Below are 17,208 nucleotides of genomic sequence, written 5' to 3' on the forward strand. Positions count from 1 at the left end.
TCGTATTCAATCTCCCGTCATACATACGAGACTCCATGGACGTCCTCAGACGCCTAAACGACGTCTACTGTGACACAGAAACATACCTAGCCAGCCTTGACCTAGGCACTTCAGCTCTATACCACACAGGAATGGATGTGGAGCAGTCAGAACATTCCTTCATGAGAGGGGATCACATTTAATGGCCCATGGCAAGCTGGTGATGGAATTATTAGAGTTCGTTCTGGACAAAATGTATTCCTCTTCAACCGGAAATTTTACCACCAGCTCAGGGGAGTGTCAATGGGCAGTCCTTGTGCCCCAACCTTTGCCAATCTCTACCTGGGCTGGTGGAAAAGAGAATTTGTCTTCAGTGATAAAATGTACCAATGGACGTCGTCTGTGACTCTCTGGTTAAGATTCATAGACTACGTCTTTATTTTATGGAATGGCACACATACGGCCTTCCATGAATTTGTATCACAGTTAAATAACAATGATATTGGCCTGTTTTTCACCAGTGAAATTGATGACACCCATCTGACATTCCTGGATTTGTCAATCACCATTGACAAATCCAGAAAGATTGTTACTAATATGTACCGCAAACCTACGGCCACCAACAACCTACTCAGATGGGAAAGCACTCATCCAAAGAGGCTCAAACGTGGCATACCCAAAGGCCAATATTAACGAGTCAGGTGCAATTGTTCTGAGTGAGTAGATTTTAAAAGGGCTGCCAATGACCTGCAAAAAAGATTTTCCCAAAGACGATATCCAAAGTCATGTCTCACTGAGGTGTACGCACACGCATCAGTGAGTAACACATATGACCTCTTGCTCCCTAAAAAACGTGACTCTAATGACGGTACAATCCAGATCATAGGGACCTATGATGTGGAAAATAGTGAAATTCGTGACCTACTAAATGAACATTGGGGACTATTGAAATCAGACCCAATAGTAGGTCACCTGGTGGGAGACTATCCCTTGGTAACATACAGAAGGGGAAGCAATCTGAGAGACAAGTTGGTGCACAGCTTATACAATCCCCCTATAGATGCTACAGGGCTGAGTAACAAACCCATGGGCACCTTTAAAGGGCTTCTGTCACCCCACTAAACTCTTTTTTTGGGGGTACTTATAATCCCTATCCTGTGATATAGCTATACATTATGTTATTAATCATTTTCGTTCTGTAGATATGTCAAAAACATACTTTTATAATATGCTAATTACCTGTCTACCAGTAAGTAGGGCGTCTACTTGCTGGTAGCAGCCGCAAAAAAACTCCCCCTCTTCCTGTTGATTGACAGGGCCAGCCGCAATCTCCTCCTCCGGCTGGCCCGGTCAGCATTTCAAAAATCGCGTGCCTGTGTTGATTCGGCGCAGGCGCTCTGAGATAAGGAGGCTCGCCTCCTCAGCGTGCCTGCGCCGATGACTTCACCGAAAGAGAAGACGTCATCGGCGCTGTGTACCTCCACAGTCATTGCTGAACAATATTGCTCTGCTGATTTAGAACTTATGACACTTAAATGCAGACCGTTCTACTCACCGAGGGAATTCACCGTCGTGTATCTCACCGTAGTTTATATTCCTCCACAAGCTAATATTAAGCTGGCACTGTCCAAATTGCATGATACTACGAACAGTCTGCAAAATATCCATCCAGATGGAGTGCTCATCTTAGCGGGTGATTTTAACCAAGCCAATCTCAAAACTGTGCTCCCCAAATTCTACCAGTTTGTTAAATTCCCAACTAGGGGGAGAAATACATTGGACCGTGTTTATTGCAACATAGCAAATGCTTATACAGCATCACCTGCCCCCCATCTTGGCAGGTTGGATCACATTTCTTTGTTTTTAGCTCCAGCATACAAACCTCTTATCACCAGGATTAAGCCTACTTTGCATACAATCAGAGTTTGGCCTGAAGGAGCCACAATGAGACGACAGGATTGTTTTGAGGACACCGGTTGGGATTTGTTTGAACAGGCAGCTACAAAGGAAAATCACACAGACTTAAACATATATGCCTCCTCTGTCCTACCCTATATTAAATTTTGCATAGACAATGTCACTGATACCAAAATCATTCGGACCTTCCCAAATAGGAAACCATGGATAAACAGAAATGTCCAAAACCTTTTGAAGGCACGTGACATTGCTTTACGAAAGGGAGACCCAGATGAGTACAAAACAGCCAGGTCCAATCTGAAGAGGGGCATTAAGGAGGCGAAGCGCTGCTACAAAACAAAAATACATCATTTTACAAGCTCTGATTCCCGACGCATGTGGCAACACCTGTTCTATCAACACTGGAAACTCTTTCTCTCCTGATGACCTAAATCATTTTTTTGCACGATTTGACAAAGACAATGAGCTGCCTATCATCAAATTTGCCCAGCAAGAGATCATGTTCCCTGATGCTGAGAGCACATGAGGTAGAATGGGCCTTAAACCACATTAATCCCCACAAAGCAGCTGGCCCTGATGAAGTTCCTGGAAAAGTCCTAAAAAACTGTGCTAAACAGCTGAAAACAGTGTTTACCAGTATGTTTAACAGCTCACTAGAGCCGGCCATTGTCCCCACTTGCCTGAAGTCCTCCACAATTGTCCCAATTCCAAAACAGGCCGGGGTGAAGACCTTAAGGGCTGTTTCACACGAGTGGATGCCATGCGTGGCATCCGCTCCGTGAAAGAGTGCCAAGACCCGATGCGGACAGCAGAAGCACGGAGCAGTAACATGACTGATAATGATCCGTGCCTCTCTGTGATCTCTTTACTACGAAATCACGGTGAGATAAAGTTGTCACTGTGATTTCGTAGTATAGAGATCACAGAGAGGCACGGATCATTATCAGTCATGTTACTGCTCCGTGCTTCTGCTGTCCGCATCGGGTCTTGGCACTCTTTCACGGAGCGGATGCCACGCACGGCATCCGCTCGTGTGAAACAAGCCTAAGTGATTATCGCCCGGTGGCTCTCACTCCTATTGCTTTGAAGTGCTTTGAACAACTTGTCCTCAGGCACATGAAGAGCAAGATCTGCACCTCCATTGACCAATACCAGTTTGCTTACAGAGTACATAGGTCGGCTGAGGATGCCGTCTCACTTACCCTTCACACTGCGTTGTCACACCTGGAGCAGAGAGACAGCTATGTGCGGATGCTGGTCATTGATTACAGCTCGGCCTTTAACACCATCCCTCCCAACAATTTGGCAACGAAACTGAACAAATTGGGTCTTAGCTCACACCTGTGCAACTGGATACTGGATTTTCTTACAAAAAGACCACAAATCGTACGCATGGGCAAGCACTTTTCTTCATCATTAAGACTAACATTAGCATTAATGGTGGAAACGTGGAGATAGTTCAAAGTTTCAGATTCTTGGGAGTTCATATTAGTCAGGACCTGTCATGGATAAAAAACACAACAGAAATTACCAAAAAAGGCCTTCAGAGGCTTTATTTTCTGAGGAGTCTGAAGAAAGCACAACTCCCAAAACAGCTGCTAGTCAATTCTTACAGGTGCACCATAGAATCTGTTATCACATACTGCATCACAGTGTGGTCCTCCGGCTGCTCTTCTGAGGACAAAAAGACCCTCAAGCGCATCATCAGAATGGCTGGCAGAATCACTGGTACTCAGTTACCATCTCTGGATGACATCTTCACTGCTCGCTGCAGCAACAGGGCAAAAATTATCTGCGGGGATCCAACTCACCCCGGCCACAGCCTTTTCACTCCCCTACCCTCTGGTAGGCGTCTTAGAGCCCTACATGCCCGCACCACTAGGCTGAAGAACAGCTTTTACCCCAAAGCAATCAGTCTCCTAAATGCTCGGAGATTATTGCCCCTTCTTAGGATAGAAGCTACCACAGACTGAAAGTGACTGCTGCATTCATGAACCCATGATGATCTCTGCAGTGGTGTCTGAATCAGTGTGTATATATACTTATAAGCACTTCCTACTTTACTCTTGCTATATATATGCTGTGAACTGGGAATAGTAATGCTTTCTAGTGCAATGTTTTGTATTTTTCTAGTGTAATGCTTTAGTTTAAATGTCAGTTCTTGTTCCTCTGTCCATGGCATCTAGGATTGCTCCAAAAACAACATTTCATTGTATTGTACATTGTATTACATTGTATTGTACGGTGACAATAAAGGCATCTTATCTTATCTTACTTAAACCAAGCGGCTTGAATGACTTTATTTTATATACTAACTTCATCTAATTTTAGAAAAAAAATCTGCAGCTTACTAATAGCAGCTATGTATGATATATATGTCATGCCGTTTCTATGCCTTTATATGTGATGCATACAGGCTCCAATGCCCTCCGCCCATGTCAGTAATAACACCTAAGTGCTGTATGTATAAATATAAAGAATAGATAATCATATATAGTATTTCCCTGTCAAGGGAGACTGACTATACCTTGTTTAAACCCTTCCCTTGCTGTAACCCATAATCCACATATAGGATCTATATTTCTACTTACAAGTAGCTAATGTAGCCAATCAACCAGTATCCACGTCAGCACTATGCATAAAATGAAGGACGGCATGAGGGGAGGTCTATTCTGCCTCGTCCGATTCTCGACGTCTGTAGCTCCACCCAGTGGGAGTGGCCCCATCTATGTAAAGAGCGCTCGTGGCAGCCGCGATTACGGCCGTCATAGAGCCGGAGGCTGTGCGATCACTCAGCTGCACGAGTGGCTCCTCCAGCGTGCAGCGCTATTCCCTGTTCTCTCCCAGATGCAGTCACGCTAAAATACACAGGCGAGGCGCAATGCGAGCTAAGTCACTCTGCTCCTGATGACAGACTGCCCCTACTGGTCAGCATAAGAATCGAGTGGACGCTACATTAGGCAGGGACTATGCACATAAGAGCCTAATACTAGGTCCCAGAGTGTGACAGCTGTTTGGGGTATGATTGCTAGCTACAAACGCACATTTAATCAATCGCCCCCTCACGTAGTGAGTGCTGTCATTAGCTCTGACTGACCTATTAACCCTTGATACACATTACAGACATCAAGTGTATCTATTCTGAGAGCAGTTATCCTGGTGGAGATTAATTCCAGTACTGCACACAGAAGTATTATTGGTACTAGGGAAGCCAGTGGCTGTAAATTATACAAACAGTCCACCACTTCATTGCACCTAGCCTGAATTTTAACCTTTATCAGAATAAATTAATATTTTAAGCGTTCTTCTCAGGCAGTAAATATGAATAGCTGTGTGTGAATGCGTTGTTGAGTTACAGGAAAGTTGGGTACTTGTATGAAGGCAAGTAAAGCATGGGTGCATACTAACAGTAAGTCATATTAATAGCAAGGAAAAAGTGACTGTATAAATTGAGGTAGTAAATGTGTGGAGAGGAACCACTTACATTTCTATAATGTTTTATGTGTGTTATGTAATGTGCAGGTGTCAGGTTTTTATTGGCGCTCCAAGAACTCGGATGTGTATGTGACAGGGGCCCTTTATGTTTGCCTGTTTCTATGTCTGTGGACCGTTGGTCTGACCTGGGCCTGGGCCTTTTGCCATACCTCCCTCTGTCTCACCTGTCATATCCCTTATCTCCTGCCTCGCTGCCCGTTGCTGTCTACACCAGATAGGGCAGGCGCGCGCCTGCCAGACGAATCCTTCGGCCATGCTGCCTCTGTGCCCCATCCCAAGCTAGCGTTCCATAGAGGTGCGCGCCCGCAGCTTCCTGTCATTTATTATTCCAGGGGTGCGTGCTTCCTGCCTCCCAGCACAGCCCCTGGGTGGGGTCACAAGTATATATAGCAATCAACTGGATCGACACCACCTAGTGCTTGCACGGGTGTACCCCCTAAATATATATCAACAAGGAGAGCAGGTACCACAAAATACCCAAAGTATCAAAAATGTATTGGACATAAAAACATGAACACAGATACAAATAAGTAGAGACAATACAAAGTGTTTTACTGCCTGAATATACGCTTTAAAGGAAATTTTATTTTTCATATATTAAAATCGTGGCGAGCTTGCCACATGTAGGATTTGTCAGGCTAAGCCTGGATGAGTGGCCCACTCCACAATTGTATGGGTACAGCCACTCAAAGCAGGCTTGTAAGACGTGCAGAGCTGGAATATCAGTATGGTCCGTACTGGATGCCTCTTCTGATAATTCACAGATGCACTCCCATATATTCACTAGTGGTGCTTGGATTCCCAAAGATGTGTCAAGGGTACCAGCAACAAAGTTTGCAGCTTCAGTGGTCAGCTGCAACAATGTTTCCACATAGTGAACATGGGTAGATAGAGGAAAGGATAGATGAACTGTGGGTGAGAGCCGTTATGTACGAGCTCTACTTACAACCCAGCTGATTAGCATCCCTAATATCCGATCACTATCTTATTGAGAACCGTCTCTGCAAATATAAGCGTCTGCTCGACGCGTTTCTGTGTCACTCTATGTGTGGTGACATTTCTTCAGGAGCAGAAGTAACAGCGGCATGTGTGTAGATTATTATAGTCATGGACAATTCTACACTCTGCACACTGATGGAGGACGCTGCACGCTGCTATTTGCGCGCGTGCAGCTTCAAGAGATACAGCCTCCGGCGATGTGTTTAGCAGCCGTGAAAAAATGTATTGGACATAAAAACATGAACACAGATACAAATAAGTAGAGACAATACAAAGTGCCCACAACGGCAGCTCACAAAGATCCCATAACAATGCAGCTAAAGGAGATCACATATGATATTCACAGCAGGAATACTCGAAATCTGCATAGCATATATCTAATAAGGAACATATCTACCATAATAGCTAACTTCAATATGCGATGGGAGTATAGCGGGTACAGATGATATATGTGCAATGTAGCGGCTCGGTAAATCAAGTGTATACGTATATGCATCAGTAAGGTGCAAATCATATGTTTACCGAGCAGGTCAGATCTCTCTTACCTGATATCCCGCTGTGTGTGAGTGAGCTGTCACTGCCTGGCGTGGTCCTCTACGCACGTTTCGCGTTAGCTTCTTCAGGAGAATTCGCTATCTATTAGCACAGGAGGTCTTTAAACTATCTTGTGGCCAATAGTTGGTTTCCCTCCAGTCATGTGATGTAAATCTGATACGAATGTGTGCATGACTGGAGGGCTATAGGAAAAGGGCCCCCATAGTTATATAAAGGATAGGTAGATAAGAATTCCTTTTACATCTTAGGTAATGCTGATCGTCTCATAAGAAACCATTCTACAAGAACATTAGGTTACTACAGTTCATAAAGACATGTTGTGTGAGCTGTAATCATCTACTGATAACGAAAAATAGCTCATACCAGCAATCATACAATTGGTTCATAGGGACACCGCCCGTTGAAAACAGAGTACTGAGCTTGCGTAGAACGTGATACTCTTATATAATAGTATGTTGCAATGCGCGTAATAGTAAGCGCGCACAAACAGTACTTAACTATAACTAGTGCTGTTCATGAGGAAATGGCTACAAGCCATCCAATCATAATGAAGCTCATGACTGAGCATCCCCAGGATGCAACAAGATGATGGGTGGAGTTATGGGCATATAGGCAGAGGATCTTTCCCATATGGTTGGGACTTTTCCACTGCTGACGAGCCGTGTGATGTGTATGCGCTGCCTCCTGATGAATCGCTGGTCCCCCGATATGGAGTGATGATGCAATATCCGGTAATGTATTGATTCTTACTCTATGATTTATCCACGATTTCATTATATACTTTAGAAAACTGTATATTAACATAAGTATTCATATAATAAATCATTAATAACAGAGAGAAATTGTATGCTGTGTGTTTCCTAGTTGGGAAGCTAGTGAGAGGAAAGGTGAGGCCTTAGCACCGCCAAAAACATGGCAATACATTAATTGGCGACGAGGATGGGATTTGACCTTTTATAACATATTGTTTGGGGCAGGGGAATCCAGGGGAGTAATTTGTAGAAGTTTGGCATGTTGCCAGAAGTAAGGGGCAATTGATACATAAGCTCGTAAAATTGCCCCTGAAGGATATTTTGACTTGAAACTTGGTATCTGAACAAATCATCCGGTAAAGCACCGATTAGATTAAGACAGGAGTAAGAAGCTCCTCCTTTCCAGTTTCAAAGCAAAATATCTTAGAAACTAAAAACAATTTATCTGTCGGAGGTTGTCTTAAAACGTTCCAAGTAACAAGGGACACCTCTGAGCACAGCCCCACCCATTTTGGCAAAAAGCCAAAAATATAACAGTATGTTTAAAAAAAAGGGCAAATCCCAGAAAGAACCCGTGGAGATCCCCGGCTGGACCGAGGCTCCCTATAATATAATAGCAACAGAATTAGCTGGTCACGGGTTAGCGGAATCATGGGATAAACAGTTAAAAGAATCAAATCCGGTGGATGTAGTTCAAGTACTTGAGAAACTCCCAGCGAAAACTGGTGATGTAGTTACCCTGGCTCGAAGGAGCTGGGTGTTGGCATCTGCATATCGTGGAGTGCACAAGCGATTGCAGAAGGCAATTCAAGATCAGAGGCGCGCGGAACAGGCTCAGTTGGAAGCCGAGGGGCGTGCTCTGATGTTGGAATGTAGTGGAAAACTGTTGAAAGACAAGTTGACCCACTATCAGACTATAGCAGAAAACTCTGCTGTATACATAGCGGCGAATAAATATAAGAAAAGAAGGGGTAAAATTAACAAGAATAAAGTTTATAAACATATAGCTGCCGCTAGTGTGGATCGGGACCCTAGTAGATGGGATGGGGATATCTGGGATTCAGACTCGGATGATTGGGATGATTGTCCCGATGGTCCTGATTGTCCTGATCCAGTGATGGATCCCCCATCTGCTAAGGCATTCCCGGTGCTACGTAGGAAGGAAAAAAACTACCTTAGGACCGGAAATAAGGGAAAAAATAGGGTAAGAGTGTGGCATACAACCCTCGGTTGTCTGCTACACTCACAGCAGAAGGGGATGGCATGAGTAGTCAATATGCGGAACTCATGGCTGTTTTCCTTGCGTGAAAAAAGAACAGGGAGATCAATGTCACATTTTCACAGACTCATGGTCGGTAGCTAATGGCTTGGCTACTTGGTTGATGGGCTGGAAAAAACATGATTGGGTTATACATGGAAAGGAAATCTGGGTAAAATGGATGCTATAATATCAAAAAGAGATAGGGTGGCACAATTGCTATTAATCCCAATATATATAGCACAGATAAAAGAAACAACAGCCCCCAAGGAACTAACTGTGAGGGGACAGAAAGGATTTGGATCCACTAATGAAATTAGTGTAGGTGCTAAGATTTGGATTCAAGATGTAAACGGACCTCCGTCACCTGCTGAAGTAATAGCGGTTGGCAAGGACCGTACTCTACTCGTGATGAGGCCTGGAGTAGAGAAGTGGGAATATATCCCACAGGAAAAATGCTACTTAAGGGAATAATGCTGTATTCTTGACTTACAGAATCCACTAAGACATTGTGGCATCGCCCTTGGTCTCCTTGGTATCGTGTGGTTGGCATCCTACGCAGACGGTAATACACCCGGACACAAGCTGAGCCTGGCTGAATCCAGAAATTGGACGTGGGGATGGAGAAACCATTCTAAAACCAGGAAACAGGACAGTGTTACATGTGAAGCCAATTGACTCTGCATTTGTTCTTTGCAAACCCTACAGCAGCAACAACAGAAAGGGTTGTCCCAAACCATGTTGTTGACGGGGAATGAGGAAGTTTGGAGGACCGTGTTTAACTCTTTTGTAAGGGAAAAACACTGGCTGGACATCAAAGCGCCTAAAATAAGGTGTAATGATACGTCCTGCACCGGTAAATTGGTCTACTACAATGTGACTAAAAGTAATATAATGTGCAAGTTTGTAGTATTACCAATGTTAATGGGCCCAGAAGGTAATCAACATTTTTGGGTACCTACATTTTATGGACAAGTAATTGATAGCAATAATAGCACACATGATTTAACTTTCTGTGATGACACTCTTGAAGGTAAAATCTGTAAGTTACAGTCTGCTGTATATGAGCCTTGCTTGTTACAGAACACTGTAAATAAATGCGAGTGGACCATAATGCCTACGTCATACCGATGGATGGTTGAAGTAGCACCCCAGGTGATATGCGTAGTGACAGATCGTCAGGTGGTCCCTAAAATGAGGGTGCCTTTTGCAGGATGCATACACAACATCACGGTTATTCAATGGGAAAATGAAACTTTTATGTTAAATCCAGATAATGAGCTAAGCACCAAGGTGTTATGGCAAGACACGGCTTTAGAAGTCCCTAATTGGGATCTAAATTTGACTAGACTGAAAGCTTTGCTGGACAAATCGATAGAAGTTAATGCAGCAATTAAAAATTTGAACAGGAGTATCACGGGACACAAGCTCTTTACTACGGTAGTGTATGATAAAATAGTAAAAGTAGGATCCACCATAGCGGACGCTACATCCCATCATTGGTGGGACATATTCATGGGGTATTCCCCATCGGCCAGGACTACCATGGATTGGGTGGTTCACCCCTTGTTGGTAGTCATCATAGTAGTAATTGTACTATCTATTTGGAATTGTTATGTAGCCTACGGTATATGTTGTAAAAAACGAAAAATGATAATGGTCTCCTATACCAACGGTCAGCATTAAGGACCGAATGTGATGTAAATCTGATACGAATGTGTGCATGACTGGAGGGCTATAGGAAAAGGGCCCCCATAGTTATATAAAGGATAGGTAGATAAGAATTCATTTTACATCTTAGGTAATGCTGATCGTCTCATAAGAAACCATTCTACAAGAACATTAGGTTACTACAGTTCATAAAGACATGTTGTGTGAGCTGTAATCATCTACTGATAACGAAAAATAGCTCATACCAGCAATCATACAATTGGTTCATAGGGACACCGCCCGTTGAAAACAGAGTACTGAGCTTGCGTAGAACGTGATACTCTTATATAATAGTATGTTGCAATGCGCGTAATAGTAAGCGCGCACAAGCAGTACTTAACTATAACTAGTGCTGTTCATGAGGAAATGGCTACAAGCCATCCAATCATAATGAAGCTCATGACTGAGCATCCCCAGGATGCAACAAGATGATGGGTGGAGTTATGGGCATATAGGCAGAGGATCTTTCCCATTTGGTTGGGACTTTTCCACTGCTGACGAGCCGTGTGATGTGTATGCGCTGCCTCCTGATGAATCGCTGGTCCCCCGATATGGAGTGATGATGCAATATCCGGTAATGTATTGATTCTTACTCTATGATTTATCCACGATTTCATTATATACTTTAGAAAACTGTATATTAACATAAGTATTCATATAATAAATCATTAATAACAGAGAGAAATTGTATGCTGTGTGTTTCCTAGTTGGGAAGCTAGTGAGAGGAAAGGTGAGGCCTTAGCACCGCCAAAAACATGGCAATACAAGTCATGTGATCTATCAAGTGTTGACTCCACTTAAGGCGCATCATGTAGTCAGCCGGCTGGGTATTCAAAGGACTTCCGCCCTTCCGATCGCGCGACTCTAGTGAGGGCAGCACACGTCTGACGTCACTAGGATCACGCCTGACGGAACGGCGCAAGTCCACCCACCTCCGACCCGTGATGCGCACCGAAGTCATTCAGTTCACTTACTAAGTCCATGGGTGCATAGAGGTAAATTGCTGGTGTTATCGAATATATTATTAATTCCCTCTTCTAATGGATGCGACTATGAATGCTGACTTATTCAATAGTCGCATATGGTATATATAACGTATATCTCCACTCCACACATAGCTAGGATAAAAAGGATCTGTTCTAATGAAGGAAAGTATAAAGAACAAAGTAAAAATATGATAGAGAGATTCAAAGCCAGGGGATATAGTAACAGACAAATTAAAAGAGGAGCTGGAAAAATAAAGAAAAAGACCCGAGAACAACTATTATGCCCTAATGTGATAAAAACTGAAGAGACATCATTTGACACCAGATTTTTTACGGAATACAATAGCCAGTGGTGGCAAAATAAAGGAATTTTACAGAAACACCGGAATATATTACAAACAGATTTGACCCTGAAAAAATGTGTTTCCGAAATAACTCTTGTGACAGCAAAAAGAGCAAAAAATTTTAAAGACCTACTGGTGCATAGTCACTATATAGGAAAAACAGAGAGCAAAGATAATGATAAATTGGAAGGATCCTTCCCCTGCGGAACATGCAAGGCCTGCAAAAATATGGTAAGATCTACGGAATTGAAAGGCCTCAACCATGATAAAAGCTATACAATTAGAGAATATATCTCATGTTCCTCAAAAGGTGTTATCTACCACGCTAAATGCCCATGTAATAAGATCTATATAGATCTGACAACCAGGGAATTGAGAAAGCGAGTTAGGGAACACATACGGGATATAGAGAAAAGTAAAGATGAAGAGGACCTAAACAATCTTAAAACGATACCCCGACACTTTAAATGGTTTCATCAAAGTAATGAAAAATTGTTGAAGTTTATAGGTATAGATCAGGTACACATGGGAATGCGGGGGGGGGGGGGGACCTCAGTAAGAGGCTGGCCCAAATCGAAAGCAAATGGATCTTTCAATTGGGCACTATGGCACCTAAAAGTTTAAACAAAACCTTGGGATTTAGTTCCTTCTTGTAAAACTGTAAGGGGTTTTAATTATGTTTTTATGTTAATAGATATATATATATATTGTATTTTAATACTGTCTTGTTTGATTTATTATAGAACTTACCTGTGGTCGCCTTGAAATTAGGCTGATGGCTGGATCCTCCAATCCATGGAAGTCCATGGGAACCTGTGGAAGGAAAAAAATAAATACATATTGAGTATATTTAGAACCAACAACTGATTATAAATTATATGTAAAGAGAGAATACTTACATAAAATATATATCACGTATAATAATACAGATGGAGATAGCCTATGAAATTAGCACTTTAATATAGATGTATTATATATTATTAAGCACTACTATCGCACCATTGATGAGTGGCGACATAGATGTATAAGCTATAACACTATAGTTCTTGATTAATTTAGGTATGCACTGAGCACTTTAATTAACTGATTCCTTGTGGCCAAAATCAGCTTCGGGGGTATACCCTGAGGTGGGTGGCTCCCCGGTCCACTTATCCATGTCGTCACATGGATTGGCACATATATATTGTGGGCACTGTGATGCACGGAGGGTCGGTGTATCATGGGATAGACAGGATCTGTCGTGTCCTGTTCGGCTTAGACCCACCCGTCTTTATGTACACTATTGTATTTATATGTATTAATTAATAATTTATTATTGTATACACGCATCCGAATATGCATTTTATACGCTTGTTTTTGCACATATTTATTATGGATATTTATGTATATGGGATATTAATTCACATTAGATATATACTTATTCCCCCACATGCTTTCCTGTATGTTGGCTACTGTATATGTATAGATTCCGAGCGGGTCTGGATCTCTCTCACCCTGATGTACATTCTAAATATATACCACTCATAACTATATACATTTCCCCTATGTGTGGAGTGGAGATATACGTTATATATACCATATGCGACTATTGAATAAGTCAGCATTCATAGTCGCATCCATTAGAAGAGGGAATTAATAATATATTCGATAACACCAGCAATTTACCTCTATGCACCCATGGACTTAGTAAGTGAGCTGAATGACTTCGGTGCGCATCACGGGTCGGAGGTGGGTGGACTTGCGCCGTTCCGTCAGGCGTGATCCTAGTGACGTCAGACGTGTGCTGCCCTCACTAGAGTCGCGCGATCGGAAGGGCGGAAGTCCTTTGAATACCCGACCGGCTGACTACGTGATGCGCCGTAAGTGGAGTCAACACCTGATAGATCACATGACTGGAGGGAAACCAACTATTGGCCACAAGATAGTTTAAAGACCTCCTGTGCTAATAGATAGCGAATTCTCCTGAAGAAGCTAACGCGAAACGTGCGTAGAGGACCACGCCAGGCAGTGACCGCTCACTCACACACAGCGGTCACTGCCAGGCACTGACCTGCTCGGTAAACATATGATTTGCACCTTACTGATGCATATACGTATACACTTGATTTACCGAGTCGGCTACATTGCACATATATCATCTGTACCCGCTATACTCACATCGCATATTGAAGTTAGCTATTATGGTAGATATGTTCCTTATTAGATATATGCTATGCAGATTTCGAGTATTCCTGCTGTGAATATCATATGTGATCTCCTTTAGCTGCATTGTTATGGGATCTTTGTGAGCTGCCGTTGTGGGCACTTTGTATTGTCTCTACTTATTTGTATCTGTGTTCATGTTTTTATGTTCAATAAATTTTTGATACTTTGGGTATTTTGTGGTACCTGCTCTCCTTGTTGATATAAGTATAAATAGAAGCTTCCTCTGCTAGGAAGTTAGCTGAGCATTGAGAAACTAACAATAATAGCGAATGTGTTCTGTTCGGATCTTCTGTGTTTGACCCAGCCTGTTTGACCATTCTTGGCCATGTTTGGCTGCTGCCTGCATCGAACACCGGACCTGTCTGACACTGAAATTGTCTGATCCTCTGCACCGCACTCCTACCTGGTACTGGCTTCTGATCTCTGGCTTGTCTCTGACCATGCTTCAGCTTCTGTCTCTGACAATCATCATCATCATTATCATCTGCTACCATTACTCCAGTCCTCTCTGCAGCTTACCACTTCTCACCACCGTGTCTGCTATTGGACTAAGGTCACACTAACACTGCCGTTCTAACCACAACTTGAGCTATTTGAGTGTTACCTGTTGTCTTACTCAGTAAGTCAGCCATGTTTACTAATCCTGTAGGTAGTGGTTCAGTTTCTCTCTTGCTGGGTCTTGTCCTGTCTCCTGGGAGAGTGCTGTATAACACCCTAGGGGTTAGTGGCTGCCATCCCTAGGTTGACACAGTGAATCCACAATATCTCTGGTTTGACCAATAGGTCCCACCCACTAGTCGTAACAGTACGCTCAGGCCATGGATTCCGCTGACTCATAACCTGACATGGCCAAAGTCCTATCTCAACTGCAACAACAGCGTACCATTCAAAAGCAAGTAACATCTTATCTTTAGCATGTGACTGCTCATCTGGATTCCTTTTCTGCGGCTATTCAACCTGCACAGGCTCCTATGGGTTCATCTGCCACTACTCCTGTGACTATTACTGCTCATCCTAATGCTGGTCCTTGTTTGTCTCCATCTCCTCTCTACAATGGAGATCCCAATCATGCAGAGGATTCCTGAAACTGTGCATCATCCGTTTTGAACTTTTATGTTACCAATTTGCTTCTGAACGTGCTAAAGTGGTATTTATTATTTCCTATCTAGAAGGAAAGTCCTTGGCACGGGCAAATCCTATCTGGGAGAGAGCCAGTCTCATCACTAACAATATTGCTCTATTTTTTGGACTAATTTTGCAAAGTGATTGAACCAGATCGTCTTTTATCTGCTTCCTCAGCTCTCCCGTGCATCTGTCAAGGTGCGCGCTCTGTTGGACAATATGCCATTGAATTACGTACTTTATCCTATAAACTGTCCTGGAATGAAAATGCTCTCATTGCTACCTTCTGGGAAATCAAGGATGTACTTGGAGGGAAAAGAGATTCCATCTGCTTTGGAAGCCATAGTGACTCTGGCTACTACTGTAGAATCGACATCCCATGAATCCCTCAGAGAGTCTTCTACCAGAACACTTATGCCCTGGGTGGCTCTGTCTACTGTGTCTGCTGTTCCTAAACCCATGCAGGTGAATCACATTAGGCTGTCAGATGAGGAAAGACGGCACCGTCTCTCTGCTGGTCTTTGCCTATACTGTGGTAGTTCCGGCCATCATGTCCACAACTGTCCTAGGAAGTCGGGACTCCAGAGCATTGGGTCATTAGTAGAGATGACCCTAATTGAAGATAGTTAATTTCTGTAAACCTCTGTTTTACTGTCATTTGGTAATGCTAGGTTCTCTGTGACAGCCTCTATTGACTCTGGTTCAGCAGGAAACTTTCTGCACCAGGCTGTGGTGGATCAGTATTGAATACCAGTTCGACTACTCAAGAATCCCTTGGTTATGACATCAGTCAACTGCAAAGCCCTATCCGAATCTGTGTTATATGACACGGAGCCTCTGGATCTTCAAGTTGGAGTCCTACATTCTGAGGAGATTTCCCTGTATTTACTTCTGGAACCCTGTCATGTTGGGGCTTCCCTGGCTCTGAGTCCATGAATCCATCCTGGAATGGAAATCAGGAGAGATAATCCACTGGGAACAGTTGTGCCAGGGCAAGTGCCTGACCTATGTACAGCCAAAAGTTCACTCCCAACCAACTGCAAATTTAGGACGCCTACCTACCGTAAACCATCGGTTTGTGTATGTCTTCAATAAAAAAGGAGCAGAGACTTTTCCTCCTCATAATCCATACGATTTCCCCTTTGATATGTTGCCTGGATCTACTCCTCCTCATGGTAGGGTGTATCTCCTCTCACCTGAATCTCAAGCGATGGCTGACTATATCAAGGAAAATCTGGAAAGAAGGTTAATTCGCAAGTCCATATATCTGGCTGGGGCTGGCTTCTTTTTTGTAAAAAAAGAAAGATGAATCTCTTTGTCCTTGCATTGATTATCGTGGACTAAACAAAATCACACTTTGTCTTTTATTTCTGAACTTTTTGTTAAATTCTGGGGTGCCAGGATAGTCTCTAAACTGGATCTGCATGGAGCCTACAATTGAATCCGTATCCGTGAAGGCGATGAGTGGAAAACGGCCTTCAGTACCCGTAACGGACATTATGAGTATCTAGTAATGTCGTTTGGTCTGTACAACACACCTTCCGTTTAGGAATGTCCAAAAAAAGAGATGCCAGGGCCCTCCAAAGGAAGGGCAGTGGCAAAAATGTTGCTGGAGCCAGAAGAAGTAACAGCAGAAGAAGGATGGGGGTGGTAGCAACAACCGCAGCAACAGGCGAGAGCTTCCACAGTCATCCAGCAGTTGTGTTTTGACGATCATTCCCGCTGTCCTGAAATGGTTGACTCAGTCTTCAACATCATATCAACTGACATCAGATACACACAGCCAGGAGAGGGTGGGTTCTTCTAACACCACACTTAGGTGGCATGGCCCAGGAACAAGCTCTCTGCCCTCACCTCTCCTGAACCTGCCTCTTTCTTTTGTTGCT

At 43.2% G+C, this 17,208-nt stretch overlaps 1 protein-coding gene and 1 long non-coding RNA gene across 2 annotated transcripts in view; one reads left to right on the forward strand and one right to left on the reverse strand.

Moving 5' to 3' along the window:
* Nucleotides 1-7,056, reverse strand: part of LOC122942554 — a 32,343-nt gene extending 25,287 nt beyond the window's left edge. The window contains exon 1 of the long non-coding RNA XR_006390590.1: nt 6,936-7,056. This is a non-coding gene — a long non-coding RNA (uncharacterized LOC122942554). The remainder of the gene's footprint in view (nt 1-6,935) is intronic.
* A 490-nt stretch (nt 7,057-7,546) lies between these two features.
* Nucleotides 7,547-11,403, forward strand: LOC122942552. Its single transcript, XM_044300214.1, has 2 exons — nt 7,547-7,676; nt 9,451-11,403. Exon 2 carries the CDS (start codon nt 9,694-9,696, stop codon nt 10,639-10,641), a length of 948 nt encoding a protein of 315 aa, XP_044156149.1. The 5' UTR covers nt 7,547-7,676; nt 9,451-9,693; the 3' UTR covers nt 10,642-11,403.
* The last annotated feature ends 5,805 nt before the right edge of the window (nt 11,404-17,208 follow it).

Source organism: Bufo gargarizans, chromosome 6 (assembly GCF_014858855.1).
Source record: "Bufo gargarizans isolate SCDJY-AF-19 chromosome 6, ASM1485885v1, whole genome shotgun sequence".
Lineage (NCBI taxonomy): Eukaryota > Metazoa > Chordata > Amphibia > Anura > Bufonidae > Bufo > Bufo gargarizans.

Bases quoted from the DNA above. Each gene is read 5' to 3' on its own strand.
- LOC122942552 (XM_044300214.1), top strand. From the start codon at position 9,694: ATGTTGTTGACGGGGAATGAGGAAGTTTGGAGGACCGTGTTTAACTCT.